The 23,457-nt window shown below is 37.8% G+C and overlaps 1 protein-coding gene and 1 non-coding gene across 3 annotated transcripts in view; one reads left to right on the forward strand and one right to left on the reverse strand.

The window, feature by feature from the left end:
• FMN1 (formin 1) overlaps positions 1 to 23,457 on the reverse strand; it is a 421,043-nt gene that overhangs the window by 109,174 nt on the left and 288,412 nt on the right. For both annotated transcript variants that reach the window (XM_017539536.2, XM_017539537.2), the window contains 4 exons: positions 18,767 to 18,896; positions 17,153 to 17,299; positions 16,000 to 16,059; positions 5,443 to 5,563 (listed from right to left, as the gene is read on the reverse strand). In XM_017539536.2, the coding sequence (XP_017395025.1) occupies positions 5,443 to 5,563; positions 16,000 to 16,059; positions 17,153 to 17,299; positions 18,767 to 18,896 (458 nt within the window). The remainder of the gene's footprint in view (positions 1 to 5,442; positions 5,564 to 15,999; positions 16,060 to 17,152; positions 17,300 to 18,766; positions 18,897 to 23,457) is intronic.
• Positions 12,399 to 12,503, forward strand: LOC119472833. Its single transcript, XR_005202010.1, has one exon. It is a non-coding gene; the product is annotated as a small nucleolar RNA U13 (small nucleolar RNA).

Below are 23,457 nucleotides of genomic sequence, written 5' to 3' on the forward strand. Positions count from 1 at the left end.
GCCAAAATAGACAAATGGGACCTAATTAAACTCCAGAGCTTCTGTACAGCAAAATAAACAATTATTAGAGTGAACCAGCAACCAACAGAATGGGAAAAATTTTTTACAATCTACCTGTTGGACAAAGGGCTAATATCCAAAATCTACAAAGAACTAAAACAGATTTACAAGAAAAGAACAAACAAACCCATTCAAAAGTTGGAGAAGGATATGAACAGACACTTTTCAAAAGGAGACACTTTACAAAAGAAGACATACATGAGGCCAACAAACATGAAAAAATGCACATCATCACTGATTATTAGAGAAATGCAAATCAAAACCACATTGAGATACCATCTCACACAAGTTAGAATGGTGATCATTAAAAATCTGGAAACAACAGATGCTGGAGAGGATGTGGAGAAATAGGAACACTTTTACATTGTTGGTGGGAGTGTAAACTAGTTCAACCATTGTAGAAGACAGTGTGGTACTTCCTCAAGGATATAGAAATAGAAATTCCACTTGATCCAGCAATCCCATTACTGGATATATACCCAAAGGATTATAAATCATTCTATTATAAAGACACACGCACACATATGTTCATAGCGGCACCGTTTACAATAGCAAGGACCTGGAACCAACCCAAATGCTCATTGATGATAGTCTGGATAAGGAAAGCGTGGCACATATACACCATGGAATACTATGCAGCCATAAAAAATGATGAGTTAGTGTATTTGTAGGGACATGGATGAATCTGGAAACCATTATTCTCAGCAAACTGACACAAGAACAGAAAATCAAACACCGCATGTTCTCACTCATAGGTGGGTGTTGAACAATGAGAACACATGGACATCACACTGGGATCTGTTGGCAGGGGCCAAGGGAGGGACAGCGAGGCAGTGGGTGGGGAGGTCGGGGAGGGATGACATGGGGAGAAATGCCAGATATAGGTGATGGGGATGGAGGCAGCTAACCACATTGCCATGTATGTACCTATGCAACAATTCTGCATGATCTGCACATGTACCCCAGAACCTAAAGTAGAATAAATTTTTTTAAAAAAGGAAGCACTTATACTCTCATGGAAGGAAAGCCACTTGATGATACCAGGTGGCAGAGGTCATTTGTTTTGCAAGGTCAGGGCTGGTCCTGAGCACAGGAAGCATAGTTTGCCCTGTTAAGTGACTTGACAAGTCCTGGAATATTCCCTTACATTCTCAACTAAATCAGGAGCCCAATATGTGTAACTTCCACACATGGAAGAGAAACAAAACCTTGCAGGTTGCCTAGCGGTGGCCCTTTAGTCCTCTGCTATTAGTTCAGCTAGCCACATCAAACTAGTATGCTGTCTGTCTCTGGTATTAACTGGTGCAATCAGAAAGATGAATTTACTCCTTGGTGTATTAGTTTCTGATTGCTATGATAACAAATTAGCACAAACTTAAGAGGCTTAAAACAACACAAATACATCACACTGTAGTCCTATATGTTAGAAGTCTGGCATGGGTCTCACAGGCTAAACTCAAGGTGTTGACAGGGCTGTACTCCCTTCTAGAGGCTCTAGGGAGAATCTGTTCTTTGGCTTTTCCCCTTCAAGAGGCTTCCCACATTCCCTGGCTCATGGCCCACTTCCTCCATCTTCAAAGCCAGTGACATTACATCTCTCTGATCATTCTTATGTAGTTATATCTCCCTCTGATCACAGCCAGGGAAAGTCCTCAGTGTTTAAAGATTCACTGTAAAAGATTCATGTGATTAGATTAGGCCCACTTGGATGGTCCAGGATAATCTCCCGATGTCAACATCGGCAATGTCCCTTTTTGCCATGTAAGGCAACATATTCACAGATTCTAGGGATTAGGGTTTGGACATCTTTGGGGGGCATTATTCTGCCTACCACATATGGGTGGGTAAGGATATCCTAAGGGTTCCAGCCCGCAAGCAAGGACAAAGAGGGAAACTGAAAGTAACTATTGCTGTTGTGTTTCCCCAATTATTTCTTACAACTTCACAGTATCAGGGAAACAGAAATTACTGTCTTGTTAAGAGATGTAGAACAATCAACAAAGTATGGAACATGTTCCCAAGCACCAATAACTTGGTTCTCTCTTTACAATGTAGAGAAGCAAGCACAAGTGCTCTGTGAATTAGATACTCCACAAACACAGCCAGCTGGCCTCTCAGCAATAGGCTGATTATATAGCTATGCACTATCAACAGGCTGATTATATAGGCTATGCACTTTCCAGTAAAAGGTACATGCCCCTAAACAGCTTTATTGAAACTCTCCTCACTAAGAAACTGTGCAGACATTATTTTCTATGATGCAGGTCCTATAACTATCCCATTTTACAGATGAGAAAGCGAATACTTTCTACGATTATGCTACTTGACAAGCTGCTGCTTTCGCTGAACCAGTAAACATACATGTCTGAACCCAAAGCCTGATCTTACTCCTATGTAATATGCCTATTTCTATGCCTATTTGAAAATCCATCTAATCAGTACTTCTTCCCCCTTCTAATTCCAACCCAAAGCAAGTTCTTTCCTGTGACTCTACCTGATCTGACAGTCTACGTATGTGGTTTTAGGAGTGTGTGCACACATGTGCATGCTTGTGCATATGTGTTCAGGAACTCTAATTTTTTTCTTCACGAGGCTTCACATTTTGAATGCCAAACTTTCTGTCTGATCTCCAATCAGATATGGAGACTTCTGGCTCAGAGGTGGGATATGTATTGAACACATGCCTTAGGGTCATATCTAGTTTCAAAACTTGGCTAGATCATCACCTGTGAAACACTGGCAAATTACTTGAGTGCCACAAACTTCAACTTTCTTATCTTGTGAGAAGTCAAAAATATCTGCCTCACAAGGTCACTGTAGAATTAAAAGAGGTGATATAAAGCACTTGATAGATAATAATTACACAATACATTGTTGTTGATACTATTATCAATTCCGTGCTATGTTTACCTGCATAAAAATGCTATTCAAAGTTCTTGCCTCTCTGAAAAATGCTTATTGACAACCTCTACTTAAATCAGTGACATTAGCATGACCAATAACCATAGGTTAATTCACATTAGGTTAAGGTGTGTTAATATACATATTTTTTTTTTTTTTCTAAAGGGCTCTGCCTGCCCGGAGAAATAGTGCCTGATATTTCTTGAAATTTGCTAATCACATCTGGTTTAGCTTTAGACATTTTCTGGGATTTTGCCAGCAGCTACGACACTTTAATGGCTACAATAAACCTCAAAGCCTCATCAAATCTTTGCTGTATGTGTGAAAATTATGTCCTCTTCAATTAAACATTCAATCTCAGCTCACACCAAGGCCTTATGGAAAAGGAGGTGAAACCTGAATGGAAATGTAAGATGAAACGGACCGCCACGATTCTGGCCATCTTGCCAGATGGTATTTAGAAGAAAAAGAAATTCATTAGAGAAACCACGGTCTGTATTTTCTTTAAATATTTACTGGGTACCTTTCATGTGTTGAAAACACTGGCATCTCTAAAGATTAGCAGGGCATTTTTGTTTAAATATTCCATGTGTCTGTGGTGGGGGGAGTCAATTCCTCATTTGCCTCTCTGGTACGTCACGTCTTTTGGTGAAGCCCGGTACAAAGAAGAAAAGTAACTGAGGCAATGTTCAGTTTTCTTTCCTAAGGCAGCTCTACCAGCTTCAAAAACTCTTGTATTTTCTTAAAATCGGCTGAGGAAAGATTCAGTTGAGTACTGAGAGATCCAGAATGACAATTCAGAGCCTCCCTAGATAAAATAAGGTGTACCAAAAGTGAGGCGCTGTGGGGGAACGCTAGCCTCTCTACTGTCCTCCCAATTCACTCCTCTTATCCTCTTGATATTTATCATCAAATATACAGGGACGTCAAAATGAGGCAGCCCCTGGAAGGAGAAGGGAAAAGATCAAACAGGGATCAGGTTTCGGCTCAAAGACTATAGGAGAGGTCAGGCCATGGGTTTCACAAGGGACCAAGAGACAAAAAGAAATGGGCATTCAGGAACGGCCATGGAGCAAACAGGCTCAGGTCTTCCTCCGCCATTGCTAACTCTTGCTGCCACATTGAGGGCTGGCTTGGGCCCTAATTCTACCACTAGAGAGGGGCAGACAAAAATGCTATGTGATAGCTTACTATGCTTTATTACAATATTCATCAAGTTTCTCAACTTCAACAAGGATACAACTGCCAATTCTTCAGGAGAGAGAAAATAATGACCACAGGTTCACATATGGCATTTCTAAAGGAAGCATCCATTTGGCTGAATTCATTCAACCACATCAATGGAAGAAAAAAAACCCCACATGTTCCTTTAAAAATAATATACAAGATAAAAATATTCACTTGTAACCATTATCCTTTCCATGTAAGTTTTATGCCCAAAGTAAAAATAAATGACTCTCTTTGCCACCAGGAGCAGATCTTTCCCACTTTACTTCCATTTCCAAGCTGTTCTGGGCCTCAGACTTAGGTTTCTGAGTACTCTTTCACAATAAACATTTTTAAAATGTTTACTTTATGTCTTGGTGTTAAAATATTCCTGGTTGAAGCCCTTCATTTCCTCAAGCTCTGCTTCTGACACTCTGGGCTCCATTTCCACATTAACACATTCCCTAAATCCTCCGTAGAGCTCTTCAGTTGGACTTATATAAGTTCCAAGCCAAGTATTTATATTCTTGGACAAGGAGATGTCTCCACAGTGAAAACACAAGACTCTAGAAATGCCAAAGGAAAATTCCTGCCCAAGCGAGATACATTTTCACCTTTTAAAAAAGCCAAAAAGGGGCTTTCAGCATTTTCTTTTGAATAATTAAATGTGTAAATTAGACTAAAATGGAATGTTTACTGTGGACCTTACCATCATTATTAGACTCACATATAAACCAAATATACAGGAATGTACATGTGTGTGTGTGCATGCACACATGTGTGATATATATATATATTTTTAGCAGCAGAGTAAACTAAGAAAATATGTGAGTTCTAATTGGATAGACTTGATTAGAGCTCAGTAAATCTATCTCTTACTGGCCGTATGAACATAACTTCTCTAAGCCTCATTTTTCTCATCTGTAAAATGGGTTTAGTGTAGTTCCAGCTTATTAGGATTATGTGAGACAACAGTAAGCATCCAGTAAAAGTTACTACTATTACTAACGTTATAACTACTAAATGTAAGAAAATGTAGATATAACAAGATACGGATGTAAGAAACAAATGATCAACACTAATGAAAGAGAAGAATTTGAAAATACAGTGCCTCTACACACTACATAGAGATGGAAAGTTTCATGAAAGCTGCAGTGTACCATCACTGAACTCTGCACCAATCCCACTCCATGAGCCAGACCTAAACAATCCTCTTAAAACATTTTTAAAAAGAAATCTTGGCTATTACCATAATAACAGAACAGTTCCTATTACCTTCTAGTTGCCTCTTCAGTTTTCTCAAATCTTTTATGAGGTCTTCAAACTTAACTTGGGAGGCCAGAAAGAAATCCTGTGGTTCAGGCAGAGGAAAAACACTCTTTTCTGTTCCAGCTTCCTAAGAGGTATGGTAAACAAAAAGTACATTATACTTCCCAATTGTCACTTTCAGTTGAAATTCCAAAACACCAGTGAAGGAAAAAAAAGCTTTTTATATATTTGATGTCTGAATAAGAATCATAGCAATGCTCCCCTGCTATTCTTAAATTTGGACTAGTGACTTTGTCTTTCTTGTCTTTCACATCTTTTTGGACTTATTGGCAATGAGGTTGGCTATAGCTTTGGCATAGGCCGGGTTCTATTTTGCCTCATGAATCAAAGAGAAAATTGTCAGGTCTGTCCTGATTTTGGACACTCTACTTCCATGAAAAATGGAACAGGGGAACACATCAAAGTACTTAAATTTAAAGTCCCTGCTTGATTTACACATGCTAGCAATTAGACAAGTCCTCTTTGGGGTATGCCAATGGGTGTGAATCAGAAGGTGCTGAATAAGAAGGCACTGCAATGGAAGATACAATCATCCTCCCATCACCCTTCCCCAACTTTCTCTATGGCTTAAAGCTCTTCTGTATGTATGCATGTTCAAATTCTTTGTATATGGATGTCTACACACATATACATATGTACACTTTTTGTTTTGTTTTGAGCTAGGGTCTTGCTTTGTTACCCAGGCTTAAGTGCACTGACACAATCATGGCTTACTGCAGCCTTGACCTCCCAGGCCCAAGTGATCCTTCCACCTCAGCCTCTCTACTAGCTGGAACCACAGACGCATGCCATCATACCCAGCTAATCTTTAATTTTTTGCACAGATGGGGTCTTGCCATGTTGCCTAGGCTGGCCTCAAACTCCTGGGCTCAGGTGATCCTCCTGCCTTGGCCTCCCCAAAATTCTTCATATATTTGAAAAACTTTTCCAAATGTTGTTTGGCTTATCTTAGGAGAGTCAGTGCAGGGTGGGGTATAGTTTTGACAAGCTCCACTGCTGTGCCTAATGGAGGATTCTCAGCTGAGAAACGTCTTGAAGGACAAAATCTTCAGGCACATTGAAACATAAGGTGAACCTGAAATACCTTTTCTAGCCTAGCTCGCTTTGTCCCCGAGTTGTTTAACATAAGCTTTGTATCTTGCATGTCTTAGTCTTCAGTTATTCCTCTCTCTGCAGAGGCTACTTTGCCAGTTTTCCTTCACATTCCATCTTCCCTACTGCCATTAGGACTAATTCCAAACTCTACAACAGCTTTACAAGGCACTTTATGATCTGGCCTCTGTCTACCTGTCTACATCTCTAGCCTCATTTCTACCTTCCTCCTATCTCCAACTCCCTCTAAACCTTCATGAAATAATAGACCACAATCTCTTGCTTCTAGGCCTTTGTCTATAAAACAGTCCCTTTCCAACCCTTCCCTAGTGCTTCCTTAAACTTCCTTGTTCAGACTCATCCTTCAAATCTTAAAACAAACATCCTTCCTTAAAGATTTCCCCCTAATTCTCAGCATGTGGATGTTTCTCCCCTGTTCTCCAAGGGCCTATGACATTTACATTATCATAGCATTTATCACCAAGAATTTTTTTCCATAAGTTATTGAGGTTCAGGTAGTATTTGGTTACATGAGTAAGTTCTTCAGTGGTGATTTGTGAGATTTTGGTGCACCCATCACCCGAGCAGTATACACTACACCCTATTTGTAGTATTTTATCCCTCATCCCCCTCCCACTCTTCCCCCCAAGTTCCCACAGTCCATTGTACCATTCCTGTGCCTTTGCATCCTCATAGCTTAGCTCCCACATATCAGTAAGAACATATGATGTTTGGTTTTCCTTTACTGAGCTATTTCACTGAGAATAATAGTCTCCAGTCTCATCCAGGTAGTTGCAAATGCTGTTAATTCATTTATTTTTATGGCTGAGTAGTATCCCATAGTGTGTGTGTGTATATTCCATCGTGTGTGTATATATATACTACTTACACACACACACACCCCCCATAGTTTCTTTACCTACTCTTTGACTGATGGATATTTGGGTTGGTTCCATGATTTTGCAATCATAAATTGTGCTGCTATGCAAGTCTTTTTTTCATATAATGACTTACTTTCTTCTGGGTAAATATCCGGTAGTAGGATTGCTGGATCAAATGGTAGTTCTACTTTCAGTTCTTTAAAGAATCTCTACACTGGTTTCCACAGTGGCTGTACTAGTTCACATTCTCACTAGCAGCGTAGAAGTGTTCCTTGATGACCGCATCCATGCCAACATCTGCTGTTTTTTGATTATGACCATTCTTGCAGGATAAGGTGGTATCGCATTGTGGTTTTGATTTGTATTTCCCTGATCATTGGTGATGAACATTTTTTATATGTTTGTTGGCCATTTGTATATCTTTTGAGGATTGTCTATTTATGTCCTTAGCCAGTTTTAGATGGGACTGTTTTTTTTCTTATTGAGTTCATTGTAGATTCTGAATATCAGTCCTTTGTCAGATGCATAGATTGTACAGATTTTTCTTTCACTCTGTGTATTATCTGTTTATTCTGCTGACTGTTCCTTTTGTCATTCAAAACCTCTTTAAGTCCCAACTACTTATCTTTGTTTTTATTGCATTTGCTTTTGGGTTCTTGGTCATGAAATCCTTGCCTAAAACAACATCTAGAAGAGTTTTTCCAATGTTATCTTCTAGAATTTTCATAGTTTCAAGTCTTAGATTTAAGTCCTTAATCCATCTTGAGTTGATTTTTGTGTAAGACAAGAGATGAGAATCCAGTTTCATTCTCCTACACATGGCTAGCCAATTATTCTAGCACCACTTGTTGAGAAGGGTGTCCTTTTCCCAGTTTATGTTTTTGTTTGCTTTGTTGAAGATCAGTTGGCTGTAAGTATTTGGGTTTATTTCTGTGTTCTCTATTCTGTTCCATTGGTCTATGTGCCTATTTTTATACCAGTACCACACTGTTTTGGTGACTATGGCCTTATAGTATGGTTTGAAATCAGGTAGTGTGATGCCTCCAGATTTCTTCTTTTTGCTTAGTCTTGTTCTGGCTGTGTGGACACTTTCTTGGTTCCATATGAATTTTAGAATTATTTTTTTCTTCTGATGGGGATTGCATTGAATTTGTAGATTGCTTTTGGCAGTATGGTCATTTTCACAATATTGATGCTACCCATCCTTGAGCATGGGATGTGTTTCCATTTGTTTGTGTTGTCTATGATTTCTTTCAGCAGTGTTTTTCAGTTTTCCTTGTGGAGGTCTTTTGACTCCTTGGTTAGGTATATTCCTAAGTATTTTATTTTATCTTTTGCAGCTATTGTAAAAGGGGTTGGATTCTTGATTTGATTCTTCATTTGGTCGCTGTTTGTGTATAGAAGAGCTACTGATTTGTGTACATTAATCTTGTATCTAGAAACTTTGCTGAGTTATTTTACTAATTCTAGGAGCTTTCAGGAGGAATCTTTAGGGTTTTCAAGGTAGACAATCCTATCATCAGCAAACAGTGACAGTATGACTTTCTCTTTACCAATTTGGATGCCCTTTATTTCTTTCTCTTGTCCGACTGCTCTGGTTAGGAATTCCAGTACTATGTTGAAGAGGAGTGGTGAGAGTGGGCATCCTTGTCTTGTTCCAGTTCTCAGAGGGACAAAGCTTTAAACTTTTCCCCATTCAATATTATGTTGGCTGGGGTTTGTCATAGATGGCTTTTATTACATTGAGATATGTCCCTTTTATGTAGATTTTGTTGAGAATTTTAATCATAAAGGATGCTGGATTTTGTTGAATGCTTTTTCTGCATCTACTAAGATGATCATGTGATTTTTGTTTTAAATTCTGTTTATGTGGTATATCACATTTATTGACTTGCATATGTTAAACCATCCCTGCCCTGGTATGAAACCCACTTGATCATTGTGGATTATCTTTTTAATATGTTGTTGGATTCAGTTAGCTGGTATTTTGTTAAGGACTTTAGCATCTCATCAAGGATATGGATCTGCAGTTTTCTTTTTTGGTTATGTCCTTTCCTGGTTTTGGTATTAGGGTGATGCTGGCTTTGTGAAATGAATTAGGGAGGGTTCCGTCTTTCTCTATTTTCTGGATAGTGTCAAAAGGATTGGTATCAATTCTTCTTTGAATGTCTGGCAGAATTCTGCTGTGAATCCATCCAGTCCTGAAGATTTTTTGTTGTTGGTAATTTGTAAAATTACCATTTCATTCTTGCTGCTTGTTATTGGTCCGTTCAGGGTATGTAATTCTTTCTGATTTAAGCTAGGAGGGTTGTATTTTTCCAGGAATTTATCCATCTCTTCTAGGTTTTCTAGGTTATGTATCACCATTAATTTTTAATTGCCATGTTATCTTGTACATCTTCCCTACTAAACTATAAACACCTCAGAGGCAGAAACTGTGTTTTGTTCTCGGTAAACAACATCTGGCATATCAATAAACTTTATTTTTGGTTCGTGGGCACTACTACAGAGGGCCTATAAGACACGGTTCTGAGATGTATGTATCTTTAGCAGGAGACATCTAATTTATCACTGTTTTCTTGTGGTTTCAGGAATTCTCTTGACCCTTCCTCTTTAAGGCTGTTAGCATCATTAGGGATGCTAGGATACAGTACTTGTCCTCCTTTTATCAGAACACAATGTCCTTTTATTTTTCCCATCTTCATATACTTATTTTACTACTTTAAAAAGGAAGCAGTACCCTTGACTGAGGGCCAAGATGGAAGAACCTCTAAGATCCTTACCACAAAGCTCCATTCTAATCTATACTGGGAGAAATCAGGCATAGTATCTCTTTTGATTTTCTAAAACTGTATCAGATTCAGTCCTGGTTTTGATTTTGTGTGTGTGTGTGTGTGTGTATGCCAGAAAAAGATGAAATTGCTGCTGAGCATATCAGGCTGGTAGCAGCTCTCAGTGAAAGCTGCCCAATTAGAGTTCAAAAGGCATGACTCTACATGGGTTTCTTTAAATTTCACAGACCAAGACTTGGACCAAAAACCAGGCATGAGAAGAAGGAAGCAGGGAGCAGGAGTCACCTTTCTTCAGCTAATTGCTCATCATCACTAACCACAAAAATCATCACTTAGGCTCTTAGAAGAAAGGGCTAGTTTCATAAATCACATAATTCTACACTCTTGTTGAGTGAAATACATTTTGCACAGTAAAAGCTAGAAGAGCACCACACTAATGTGGGCTTATTTTTCTTAGACTGGGCCATCCCGTTTGAAACTGTTCTCATAGTAAGATTTTCCTCTGTGAAGTTGATTCCACCGGGTTCAGCTCTCTTCAACCACAACTATATTCCACAAGCAAATTTCAGGCTTCCCACACAATGCATTTGACTTGGTTGAGGGAGACACTATCAATAAATGTGCTCATGCCAACTTAGAGTTAGAAATGTCACTGTCAAAGATCCTTCAGGTTAATTCTTCTGCCACATTAGTACCTGCTGTCAAAACCTAGGGTATGTGCATATGTGCCTGCTACTTACTGCTCCTTAATTTCCTGAAGCTAAACACACCTTCCCCATTCTACCAGAAAACAGCTCTCATCTCCTCATATCTAGTTCTTTGCAGATGCCACTTAGTACACATTTGTGAATATTAACATTACATCCAGTTCAGCAAGTTTTATCAGACATCTGTATTGTAGACAATAAAAAGAGACGATGGCCAGGAGTGGTGGCTCATGCCTGCAATACCAGCACTTTGGGAGGCCAAGGTGCGTGGATCACTTGAGGACAGGAGTTCAAGACCATCCTTGTCAACATGGTGAAACCCCGTCTCTACTAAAAATACAAAAAATCAGCTGGGCATGGTGGCGCATGCCTGTAATCCCAGCTACTCAGGAGGCTGAGGCAGGAGAATTGCCTGAACCCAGGAGGCGGAGGTTGCGGTGAGCCGAGATCGCGCCATTGCACTCCAGCCTGGGCAACAAGAGCGAAACTCCGTCTCAAAAAAAAAAAATAATAATAAAAATAAAAATAAAAAAAATAAAATTAAAAAAAAAATTAGCCAGGCATAGTGGTGCATGCCTGTAGTCCTAGCTATTCAGGAGCCTGAGGCAAGAGAATCACTTGAAACCAGGCGGTGGAGGTTGCGGTGAACCAAGATTGCACCACTGCACTCCAGCCTGGCAATAGAGCAAGATTCTATGTCAATTTAAAAAATAAATAAATAAATAAAGAGAGTGAGACAGACAACGATGCATTCTGAACCTTAAGAACCAATGCCAAGGTAATTCCACATAATACATACAAGGCAGAATAAGATGTATTTTGAGAGAGATTCAAATAAAATACTTCCAGGCTTCAAAGGTGAGGGCTTTAAAGCCTTCCTCCAAAGATCAGGATGTTAGCAATGACCTCATAGAAGGGCCATGTAAGATTAGACTAAGTTATTTTTGACTACATCTTTTTTCACTTTTACAAGTTCATTATGTTTAGTATTGGAAAGATAGAAGACAGTAAAAAAACTCTTACAATCCTAACATCCAGAAAGAAAAATTTTAATACATTTTTTTCAGGTTTTTCTGTATGTTTGTGTGTACTTATATTTATCTATTACATATTTGGTATTACATGTTATTTTGAAACACAAGCTTGTAAATTAAAAGCAAATCAAAAATATTTTGTAGTACTACTATATTCTCTCCTATGCACTCTCAATGGCATTATATTATTCCAGTGTGTGACTCTAGTATAATTTATTTGACCTTGGTCTCTATAATTGGACACCTTCCAAAATTTTTCTAATATTTTGCTATTATAAACTATTATAAGTAAACAGTAATTAAATATGTAGTTATTTTCTTAGGGTAGAAATTTATTAAAAGCTTACACATATTTCTAGGGCTTCAGATACAGAAAGGTCAAAAACCTTGCTTTTGATCCTTTTGCAGTTCATGAGCATGATAGATTGGGTGTTCATGTGCATGTGTAAAATGTGCCACCATTGAACCTTGTTATGATGTGGGCACATTACCTGTCTGATAGGAAGAAAAAAGAATGAAAGGAGAAAATGAAAAAATTGGGGTAAAGAGGGAAACAAAAGGAGGAAAAAACAACCACCTTGCTTTCCCTTAAAGCATGTATAGGTTAGGAAAATGCATCCCCTGTAGATAGGAACAGCTTTATGGACAAACAGCTTGACAAGAACATGGCATCTTTATGTGAATTTAATTTTAAAGTGTGCCCCTTATAGCATATATAATTTGGTGAGTCAAGGGCAGGCTAGGTATGAGTCCCATTTGACCTAGATACCTTAAACAGAGAATAACCTGATTTACCATACATGACAGTCCTGAGAAAGGTTTGATCAATTTACAGTATTAATTCTACATATCTAGTTGACAATTTATGTCTTCTATATGCCTTTTATAAATTGCCTGTGATATATTTTGCCATTTTTAAAAAATAAGGAAGAACGTTTTTTTCTTGTTAATTCTCAAGAGTTCATGGTCTATTGTGTTGTAAACATTTTCCCAGTATGTTTTTTTGAATTTGGTTTTAAGTCATTTTTGAGATACTAATGTGTTTAATTTTAATTAGGAATTAAAGTTTTTTAGTTTTATGCATTGAAAGTTATCATTCTAATCTTTTATGGTTTCTGCCTAGTCTGAACATTTTGAAAGAACTTTGCTACTTCAAAATCAGAAAACTATTTACCTATACTTTTGTCATGTCTTTTATGATTTTATTTTCATTTATTTCTACATTTAACTCTTTTGTTCTTTAAAGATTTGCTCTGGTCTCTGGTACAAGGTCTAGGAGATAATTCAACTTCTTCCTCTTCCCAATTACTTGAAATTTTTCCATTATTACATACTTAACACATATTTATTTACATCCATTTCTGAGATTTCCTTTCTACGTTCTTAAGTTTTTTGATGTTATTCTATCATTCCACACTTATCATTATTACAGCTCTACAATACATTAGCATATATAAATGAATGATTCTCTCTTCATGTTTAAATCCTGATCAAATTTTGTCTAATTTTTTACATATAATATTTAAAATTATTTTGTCAATTTCCAAGATTGATTAGAATTCTGACTGATTCTTCCAACAGAGAGCATGATGCCACTCCATATTGTGGTAAAAAAAAATAAATAAAAAATAAAAAAAACCCACATAACATGATATCTACTCTCCTAAATTTTTAAGTGTACAGTATAGTATTGTTAGCTATAAGCACATTTTTGTACAGATCTCTAGAACTTTTCCATCTTACATGACTGAAACTCCATATCCTCAATTCTCCATTTCCGCATTCCTCCATCACTCATTCTTCTTTCTGTTCCTTCAGTTTGACTACTTTAGATACTTATATAAGTGGAATCATGCAGTATTTGCCCTTCTACGACTGGTTTATTTTCACTTAGCATTATGTCTTCAAGGCTGATCCATGTTGCAGCATATGACAGTATTTCTTCTTTATGGCTCAGTACATATACGCATTTTCTTTACCTGTTCATCTATTGACAGACATTTAGAGTGTTTCTAAATCTCAGCTATTGTGAACAATGTTTCAATGAATATGAGAGGAAAAATGTCTCTTTGAGATCCTGGTTTCAATTCTTTCGGATAAATACCCAGAAGTGAGATTATTTGATCATATAGTTCTATTTTTAATTTTTTGAGGAAACTCCCTACTGTTTTCCATAGCGGCTCCACCATTTTATATTCCCACCAATAGTGCTAACAGGTTCCAATTTTTCTACACCCTTGTTAACACTTGCAATTTTCTATGTGGGAGGGTTTTGGTTTTGGTTTTTATTAACAGCCATCCTAATAGGCATGAGAGGATATCTTACAGTAGTTTTGATTTGCATTTCCCTGGATTAGTGATGTTGGTACCTATTGGCTATTTGTTTGTCTTATTTGGAGAAATGTCCATTCAAGCCCATTACCCATTTTTAAAAGTAGGTGTTTTTTTTTTTTTTTTTAAACTTTGTTTTTAAATTCTTATGACTTTCAGTACAAGTATGTAAATTTATTCACAAAGGTCTGTACTTTTCTAGTTAAGTCTGTAACACATATATTGGTAATGTTATTGGGAGATTTTTCCCAAAAGATCTTTAAATTTATTATTTCTAGAGAAGAATAATGAGAAAAAGTGAAGTTTTATAAAAAGGCTAGAGACAAAGATACTTTCAGTTAGGGAGAACATCAGAAGTAAAAAAAAAGCACAGGGTGTGTTTGGAAAACATCAGGTCTTGAGTTGGATCACAGAGTATGTGTTGTGGGAAAGTAATAAAAGTGAGGTTGTAAAAGATTGGAATTAAATTGGTAGAGTCCTAATTCACTTGAAAACGGGGAGCCACTTCTGTTTTAAGTAGAAAAGCAATATGATCAGAGCTGTGTCAAGAGGGTGTGGGGTGGCTTAGAGGTATAGAACCTAGAGATAAAGAGCTGAGCTGGAAAGCAACTGAAATTCTCCAGGTGAGCCATCTTAAAACCTGGGTAAGCTGGGGTCAGCAGGAAAACAAAGCAAAACAGGGAAGACATAAGAAACAACTCAGTGGAAGGACAGAGAAGAGCCAGGGGAGGACAAGGTTTCATGCCTGAATGACCCAAAACTATCAAAAACTATGATATTCTTAATAGAAATCGGGGAGAAGTTTGAGGAGGAAGGAAATGATGAACCTAGCTAGCTAGACTGAGAATAGTTAGATAAGCCCACCAGGAGAGTAGAAGAAAGTATTAAGAAGTTCATCAGTGCCTCACTTGTTTTCTGGATGAAATTGCAGGCCTACTGAAAACAAGGCCCTGGGATGGTTACTATTCTTCCCCTGATGCCTAGGAACAATTCTGCTTACAGGGACAGATAGGCAGAAGTCCTGACAACATTTACTTTGAGACTTTTATTATTCATATTGATAGCTATATTTCTCAACATCTTACAACAATACCTCTTTCTTCTCAAAATTACAACTCCTTTTTCTTAATTTAACAAGAAGGAATAAAACAGAAAATTCTGCTCAGGTGGATTCACACAGAAATGCTTATTTCTATTGCAAATGCCCTCTAAGCAAAAAAGATGGATTTTTCAAATTCCACATCTTCAGCCTGTTCACAGGTTCATTACTGATAAAATATTGGGTATTACTGAGTCTTACTTTCCTAAATTTTGCTCTCCATCATCAGAATACAGTTTGAACTACAGCCAATTACTAAATGGATCTAGATTTCACAGAGAACCTCACCCTGTGGCCATAAAGCACTAAGGCAACTAGGGTCTCTCTGAAGCTACCATACAGTCTAATGAGACTCAGAAGATTTATACCAGTGAATAATGCTTCTATTCGTAACTCAGTTAAATTATCTTGGTTTCAGTGTGCTCATCTGCAAACCAAGGAGCTAGAGAGCTCCCACATTCTATGTTGGGCTTCCAATTCATCCATCTATCTATCCACCGTCATCCAACTTACGAATGCCAACAATGAGTAACAGTTGAAAGTTTTCCACATAATGCCATTTCTTACCTGATCATAGTAACGCAGGTAATACTTCACAACGTAGTCCACCAGATTAATCCCATTATCCTAAATTTAAAAGAGAAATTTACATAAAAATAATTCCCATGAGACTGCCATGTTACATGGTTGAGAGATGAAATCTCAGGTTGAGAAACTTCTAATTTGCAAAAACTGGCTTTAATTCTCTTCCATGGTAGCAAGGTTTTCCTTCCTCTGCTTCATCCTATCCATTTACTATACCAGCTATGCAAAGAAATTACACTGTACTATCCTTTGTGGGGAAAAACAAACAGAAAATCCATAAAACTTCTGAAATAATGGCTAAAACAAACAAAAAATTGTCTCCTTGTATTTTCTGGCATAAAGCCAAGACAGGAGGGGGCAGGGAGAGCTAAAGGGAACCAGGGCCTAGAACAGAAAAGCACCCCTCCCTTCCCACCTTTCAAAAAATGTGTGTTCTTAATGGTGTGAAAAACAATCCAGGCCAGCTTAAAAGGAGCACCACGCCACTTTATGACCCGGGGGGGCCAGGGGGGAGCAGGCCCTCCCACAAGGCAGCCTTTGTGTCTTGTTCACTGGAGTCTAATTCTAATTTGCCTGTGTGTTTCCCCTCCCTGTGCCCCCCTGCCCGCCATGGGATGCCTAGATATGGGCTGGTTGTTTCTAAAGAGGTAGCTCGGCAGGGGTGTGGAGCCAAGTGATCATCAGGCTCACAGAGTTTGACAGTAGACCCCAGCCCAATTGTTGTGGCAAAAGAATAATTGGCGATTCGACATTGCTTTGCCACTCAGGAATCAGTAAAGTACTAGTAGCTAACACTAAACTCAGCCTCCAGCCTTTGCAGGACGCTGGTACTGTATGCTATCTGTTTTGTTCTCTCATTAAGCAGCAGTTCAATACCTAATTGTGTATGTCAGAGAACACATACACATAATGGGAATTAGATCACTGAAAATAAGGTCTAACATGAAAAAACAAAACAAAACCTCTTTATTCAAAAGTCAAAAGAAAGCAAGAAAAAAAATGCATGCTCTAATATAAATGATTGTTGTTGGGGGAGGACAGAGATACACAGAACAATGTGGAATACTTTTTTTTTAAATTAAAGATAAAGAAAGAAAATAATGGCAGATGATAGAAACTTATAAAAAATAAATACCCGACTTTTGACATCCTTGAGTTTGGGCAGAATTTCTAAGCTATATCCATCGGCTTGTCCCCGAGTCCTATTTCCTCCGTTCATATAATTTCCAAAAGCCAGAATAAGAGCTAAAATATCCTTCACACTCTTCATGTGCAGCAAGCCCTGTGATGGCAAACACCAATCATTATGGAGCTGAACTCCAAATGCACCCATGTTCATTCAATAACAAATATTTACTGAGTACTCAATCGGCTGTCGGGTGGCTTGCTACCAAAAGGATTAACAGTTGGTGAAATAAAAAACACACTTGACTAAGCCATAAGTGTCTTTACAAACACATTAATACCCATTATTTTCTACCCACTCGACAAGTTAATTATAAACAGTGCATGTTTTAATACATGAGGATTAATTATTAGTTCTATATTTTCATTTGAGTCAGTTTAATTTTTAATATTTATTTTAAAGTAGACATTGTAAAAAGCGAGTTGGTATAGTAAGGCTTAACCTTGGATGACTTCTAGGTAGAAAAGGGGTTACCTTTATGAGGATGTATTTCAGTCCTATTTATCTACATAGCCAATACAGTTAAATGCAGAGCAGACACAGAAAAAGTATGTTCTTTATCCTCAGATATAATTTTCAGAGGTAAACTATAATAATGCATTTTAAGGCCGTAGGCCATCTTTAATAAATTTATTAAACTTACATTTATTAAGTCCTTGTATTTCTATTAACTTTTACAATTTCAAGCTGCTTAGGATTTTCTTTGGCTCCCTGTCTCATTTGTTTTTCCTTTCAACTATTTTTTACTTCAAGTACAAATTTTCCAGTTTAAACATTTTTCTTTATAGTCTTAATTGACCTTCTGTCCCCATCCTTTATTTCAGAGTAAAAAAAGAAAGAAAAATTAAGCTCCAGTCAGACTTCTTTATCTGCTCCTGCCTTTCAGATATCATTAGTGAGTGTATAATTATACTTTGGTAATATTTATTTTTTCTCTGTTGAAATATTTCATATCTTAGAGAAAAAAATATCATGCCTCCAGATAAGGAACAAAGTACTACAGTATTTGTGGAGAAGAATAACGTGTCCTTAAGAGCATGGGTCAACTGTGAGAAAAAGCCAGGTGCTAGAATTTAACCTTATAATGAACACCAGTGTAGTAAAACGAACTAGATTTTATTTGCCAGTGACTCATTGTCAGTCATTTCACTTATCAAGTCTCTGGAATCCTTTTACTTTATTAGGTTGACAGATTTCAAATGATCAAATACATGGATCCAAAGCAAAATCTCTTCTGCAATTCAAATTGTAAAATAGGAAACAGGTCATGCTATTTAGATTGGTTTTTAGTAGCCAGTATGTACTTTGGAAGATATTCAGAGTTTTTTAGAAGCAATTTGTCAAAGTGTCATTTTTTTCCCGCCTTCTCCCTCTTCTGTCTACATCTCCTTTTCTCTCTCTCTCTCTCTCTCTCAGGCAGGATAATCATCAAATTTACACTTAGAAAAACATAAAATTTGTGTCCAAAAAGGTTTCTATAATGGCACTACAGTGGTCTTTCCCACTTTCTCCTTTACTCTCAATCAGAACAAGGCTATCTTTTAAATTAGACAGCAAACATACCTTAGAAGCTCGCGTGATGATCTCTACCTTTCTGTGCAAGGAGGTGATACCCTCAGCAAAGATAGATCTGAAGATTATGCACTGGGCACGTTCAGCAAAATTAGGAATCTGGGCTAACTCATGTAAAAATCTGTAAAAAAAAAAAAAAAAAAAAAAAAAAAAAAAAAAAAAAAAAAAAAAAAAAAAAAAAAAAAAAAAAAAAAATCATTTAGCATCACATACAGTCACAGGAAAAATAAAAAGACAGCTGAAAAAGATCCACTTTGAGAACATTCTTTATTTGACAATCTCAACAACTATAAAAGATGTCGGATTGGTAGACTCAAGGAATTCCAAGGGCATGGGTTCCATTGCTGACAACAGGGGCATTTTTTAAAGGGGTTCTATCATGATGAATAAATGCGTGGTGTATAAATTCCTTTGGGAACAGAAAGTTAATGCAAGTACACTGAACAAGTTATCTATCTCCTGCTACCCAAACAAGAGACTGAAGTCAAATGGAAAGCCCTAGTCTTTAACATATGAGAAAAATTATACAATAAACTCCCTCATAATGGAGCATTCTCTAAAGGTGTATTTACACAGGCTAAGCAAACTGAAGACTTGAGGCAAATGTCTACAGACAAGTGATTTAAAAAAAAAATTCCTTACTGAAGTGATATTGCTACTATTTTTGCTCAATGAGTTACATAATCATCTATAATGATCACATTCTCCAGATATTTGTTTACTTTTTCACATTAACACATATAGACATAGTTTACAGCTCAGTATTTAGAACAAAGCAGGCACTCATTAAGTAGACTACCTAAAGTTTCCTTAAAAATATGGCAAGACAGATCTTAAAAGCTAAAGGTGAGTACTGACCTACACACAGTAGCTCACTGTGTGAGCAGTTGGGCACTGGTTCCCTTTGCAAAACTGAGTTGGAAGAGCTACATATTCTCCAGGCCAACCACCAGAGGAAGGGGTATAAACGAAAATGGGTGGAAACAGTTGGACATGAATTCAGAAAAGGAAAGAATCCACTGAGAGCCAGTTATTTCATTCAGGAGTTGAGATGATGATTAACTGATATTTCTGAAAGTCTTGGTCAACTCATAATTTCATTACCATGGAATTTTTGCCATCTCTCACCATAAATGGTTTTACATAGGAACAAAGCTGAAGGCTACTTCTTTTTATACCTGAAGATATTTTCTTGGCTTATATTCTCTGTGCCTCCTCTACTTTTAGGGAGATTTGGGTTTTAATAACTTTCTATCAATTGATTTTGTATTTATTCCACAACTATGTCATAATCCACAATCATTTTTTTGAGATGACATTCCATTAAAGGAATATCCATAAAAGAAAATACAGTCTTGTTTTAAAGTTCAATAACCCATTATTACGAAAATTATATGATGTAGTATAAAAGCAGAAACTCATAGGAATGTGTAAATTACTTCTTTATGAATGTAATATTAAACAATTTGTTCACTGATGACTGAAATCAGGGGTATTTCTCTAATACAGGCTATTTCTTATGTATTTGTAATCAATTTTTACAAATACATAAGAAATAAAAAGCTCACAGGAGTGATAGCATCTGATCTTGTAATGAGTCTTGGTAAGACGTATTTATTCAGATGCTGAACTATTTTGAAAGAAGGACCTTGCATTTCTCCCCTTCCAAATGTGACCATAAGACGTTATTCAGGACATCTCATGTACACTTCCCACTTAAAATAAACACAGTGAGCAAAGCAGTTAGAGATACCACATGAGAAAATATACAGATCAGTGCCTCAGCTCACCTAAAAGGACTTAGATGAAAAGCAGGAAATGCTGGATGAAAAGTTACTCATAAATAATCTTAAAAGAGGAAGTGTAGGACCAATATGAGGAGAGAAGACCATAGTCTTATAAATCTATCTTATGCAATAAAGGGTAAGATCGAAATTGCAAGGCTCTCTAGGATTAAAGGCCTTACGGGGGTTAGGGCTTGCACTGGAAAAAGTCTTAGAGCATCTCAATGTTCCAATGTCCTCTTTATGCAGAAGGGCCTGGAACCCATACACAGAGTTGCAGCAGGGAGAAAAGATCAGAATTTTATGTTATTTTTGGAAAGAACTGAAAACTAATAGAGAAGATCAGTAACCAAGAATGTCAGTCTCCTTCAGGAATGTATAAGGCATGTACAATGTGTCAGGGACCATGCTAGGGCCTGGGAACAGAGCTTAACTTAAAATCCCTTCTTGATAATCTGAGAAGTAATTCAACAATTACTGTGGAGTGTGAATAAGTGCTATTGGTGATGGACTGGATCCAGAAGAGGAGCTAGGAAACCAAATGCAGGACACTGAAGTGTCATAGGGGGACAGTATCAGCTAGGGTCCCCAGAGCCATGTGATGCTCATGCATAACATGTGAGAAACTGCCAAGAGAGCCATGATAGGCTGAATGGGTATCTGCGGTGGAAGTGAGTAGAAGGCAGAAGCTAAAATAGTGTTCTGTATTCTAAAATGCAGGGTTTCAACTTCTTCTGAATGTATGAAGGGTTTGAAACAGGAAAGTGACAGTTTCTGCTTTTTGTTTTAGAAAATCTCCATGGCAGCATCTCAGTTGATTGGATGGGATAGGAAATTTGAGGCTGGGAGACCTCTTGGACCACAGCTGTAGTCTTCCAAGAGGAAAGGTAAGAGGGCCTTGCGGTGTGAATGGTGACGGGCAAATAGATGAGGAAGCTACTAAGGCAGCAAGACCCTAAGTAATCTAACTCTAAGAGATGTTGTGAAGAGTCCAGGATGACTTTGGAGTTTTGGCTTGGATGCGTGGCATAAAGTGAAAATACAAAATAATAAAGAAGGAAATTTGGAAAAAAAAATAGGGTTTTATGACCCTTGCCATTCAAAAACAGTCATGCAAAGAGCACTACAGCTCCTCTCTTATTTATCTGCTAAGGTACCAGAGATACAGGTTAGTTTGAAGGCTGTGAAGCAAGCATCTGATAAATATCTTCTCTTCCCCTGCCCTGCTCCATTACTGTTTTATCCTCTACCCTCAAGAGCAAAAACAGTAACTCTCTCAAATATTCCCAAGCATGGGATCTTAGACACTGGGCCTTGGTACTTATGAATATTTATGGATTGAGTTCCTTTTGGACTAGTCTAACTTTACATTCTAGGTTCATTAAGAAAGAAAAAAAGAAGACTATTCCCAAAAGAGGCCACAAATGCAGGATCTTTCCCTTCTTTCTCTAATACAGGCTAATGTTTCCAGGAAGGACTGTACCTTCAGCTTCTAATATATGAAAGAAGTTCTGTGTCTCACATTGTTTGGGTGACACATCCACAGCAGGAACTCAGCTGACAGGTGGAATGACGTAATGTGGCCCATTGTTTTTAAGGGACTGACATTTGATTTAATATCCGTAAATTTCTGAATGGTCTTACTTAAGGTGTATATGCACACGGGCAATACACAGCATAACTGAATCTTGTAACCTGCATTCTTTGATGGAGGAGTACACTAACAGAGCCTTCTGTGGGGGGGTCCCAAAGCAGCTGTGGACCCTCATGAAACATCACAAAAGGCTGTGTATAGTGTTCTCACTCTAGGCCATAAGGAGCATGAACCAGGCCAAATGAAACCCAGTAGAGCCTCACCTCACAACCATTACCAGACAGCATAAGAAAAGAGTCAAGAGTCATCCCTAGAGGGAGTGGTTCTCAGACAGCCTGGTCCCAAGCAGACGACACCTCTGCGGGGAATGGCTTTCTAAATCTGGCACTGGGGTGCAAGAGAGCTGATGAGGTGAGTGATGAGACCAGCCTCTCCATGCTCTGATTTATAGGACTGGGCACCACAGGACTCTTAGGAAACTGCAATGTTAAAACTATAAATGATTCATATTTTCCAGTATGTAAAACATGCTTATAGTCAACTCACTTGGAGTTAATGGCAAATAACTTGCAGTTAATGGCAAAATAATGGTTTGATTTATTGCCAGAGAATCAGAGTGGCATAAATCAAACAAATGCTGGTTTGTGCAGGAGGTCGGTGGCAAAGGTGAACTGCACACCCAGGTCAGAAGGCCCCCACCTAGCCGTGCCTCACCCTCCGCAACTGAGCCCAAGCACGTCACCTCACCAGCACAACATGACAGTCCTTTTTGCCAGCTTTTCATATTCATGAAGCCATTACAATGACCATTTATAAACATTAAAAATGCTTTTCTATCTAGATCATCCGTGGAGAAAACAAGAATAAGTTATGTGTTAATTACCTGCTACCATTATCTAAGTCCTGGCAATTAGAATAATAATTAGGACAGTTGCAGAAACCCATGATCTCTCCCTGCCTGTTCATTTCACCAGATCAGCCATTCCCATAGCTTAGAGCAAGGGCTGCTTGGTGGTTAAGGGGTTGGCAAATTGCATCCCACAGGCCAAAACCAGGCCAGCACTTGTTTTTGTATGGCCCGTGAATTAATAATGATGTTTACATTTTTATTGTTGAAAAAACAATCAATAGAAGGCTAACACTTTATGACATGTAAAAAATGATATGAAGTTCAAATTTCAGTGTTCATAAGTAAAATTCACTGGGGCACAGCCATACCCATTTGTTTATTGCTTGTGGTTGCTTTTGCATTGCAATGGCTGACTTGAATATCTGTAACATCCTGTAAGTCACAAAGCCTAGAA

Source organism: Cebus imitator, unplaced genomic scaffold, assembly GCF_001604975.1.
Source record: "Cebus imitator isolate Cc_AM_T3 unplaced genomic scaffold, Cebus_imitator-1.0 Scaffold119, whole genome shotgun sequence".
In the NCBI taxonomy this organism is placed as follows: Eukaryota; Metazoa; Chordata; class Mammalia; order Primates; family Cebidae; genus Cebus; species Cebus imitator.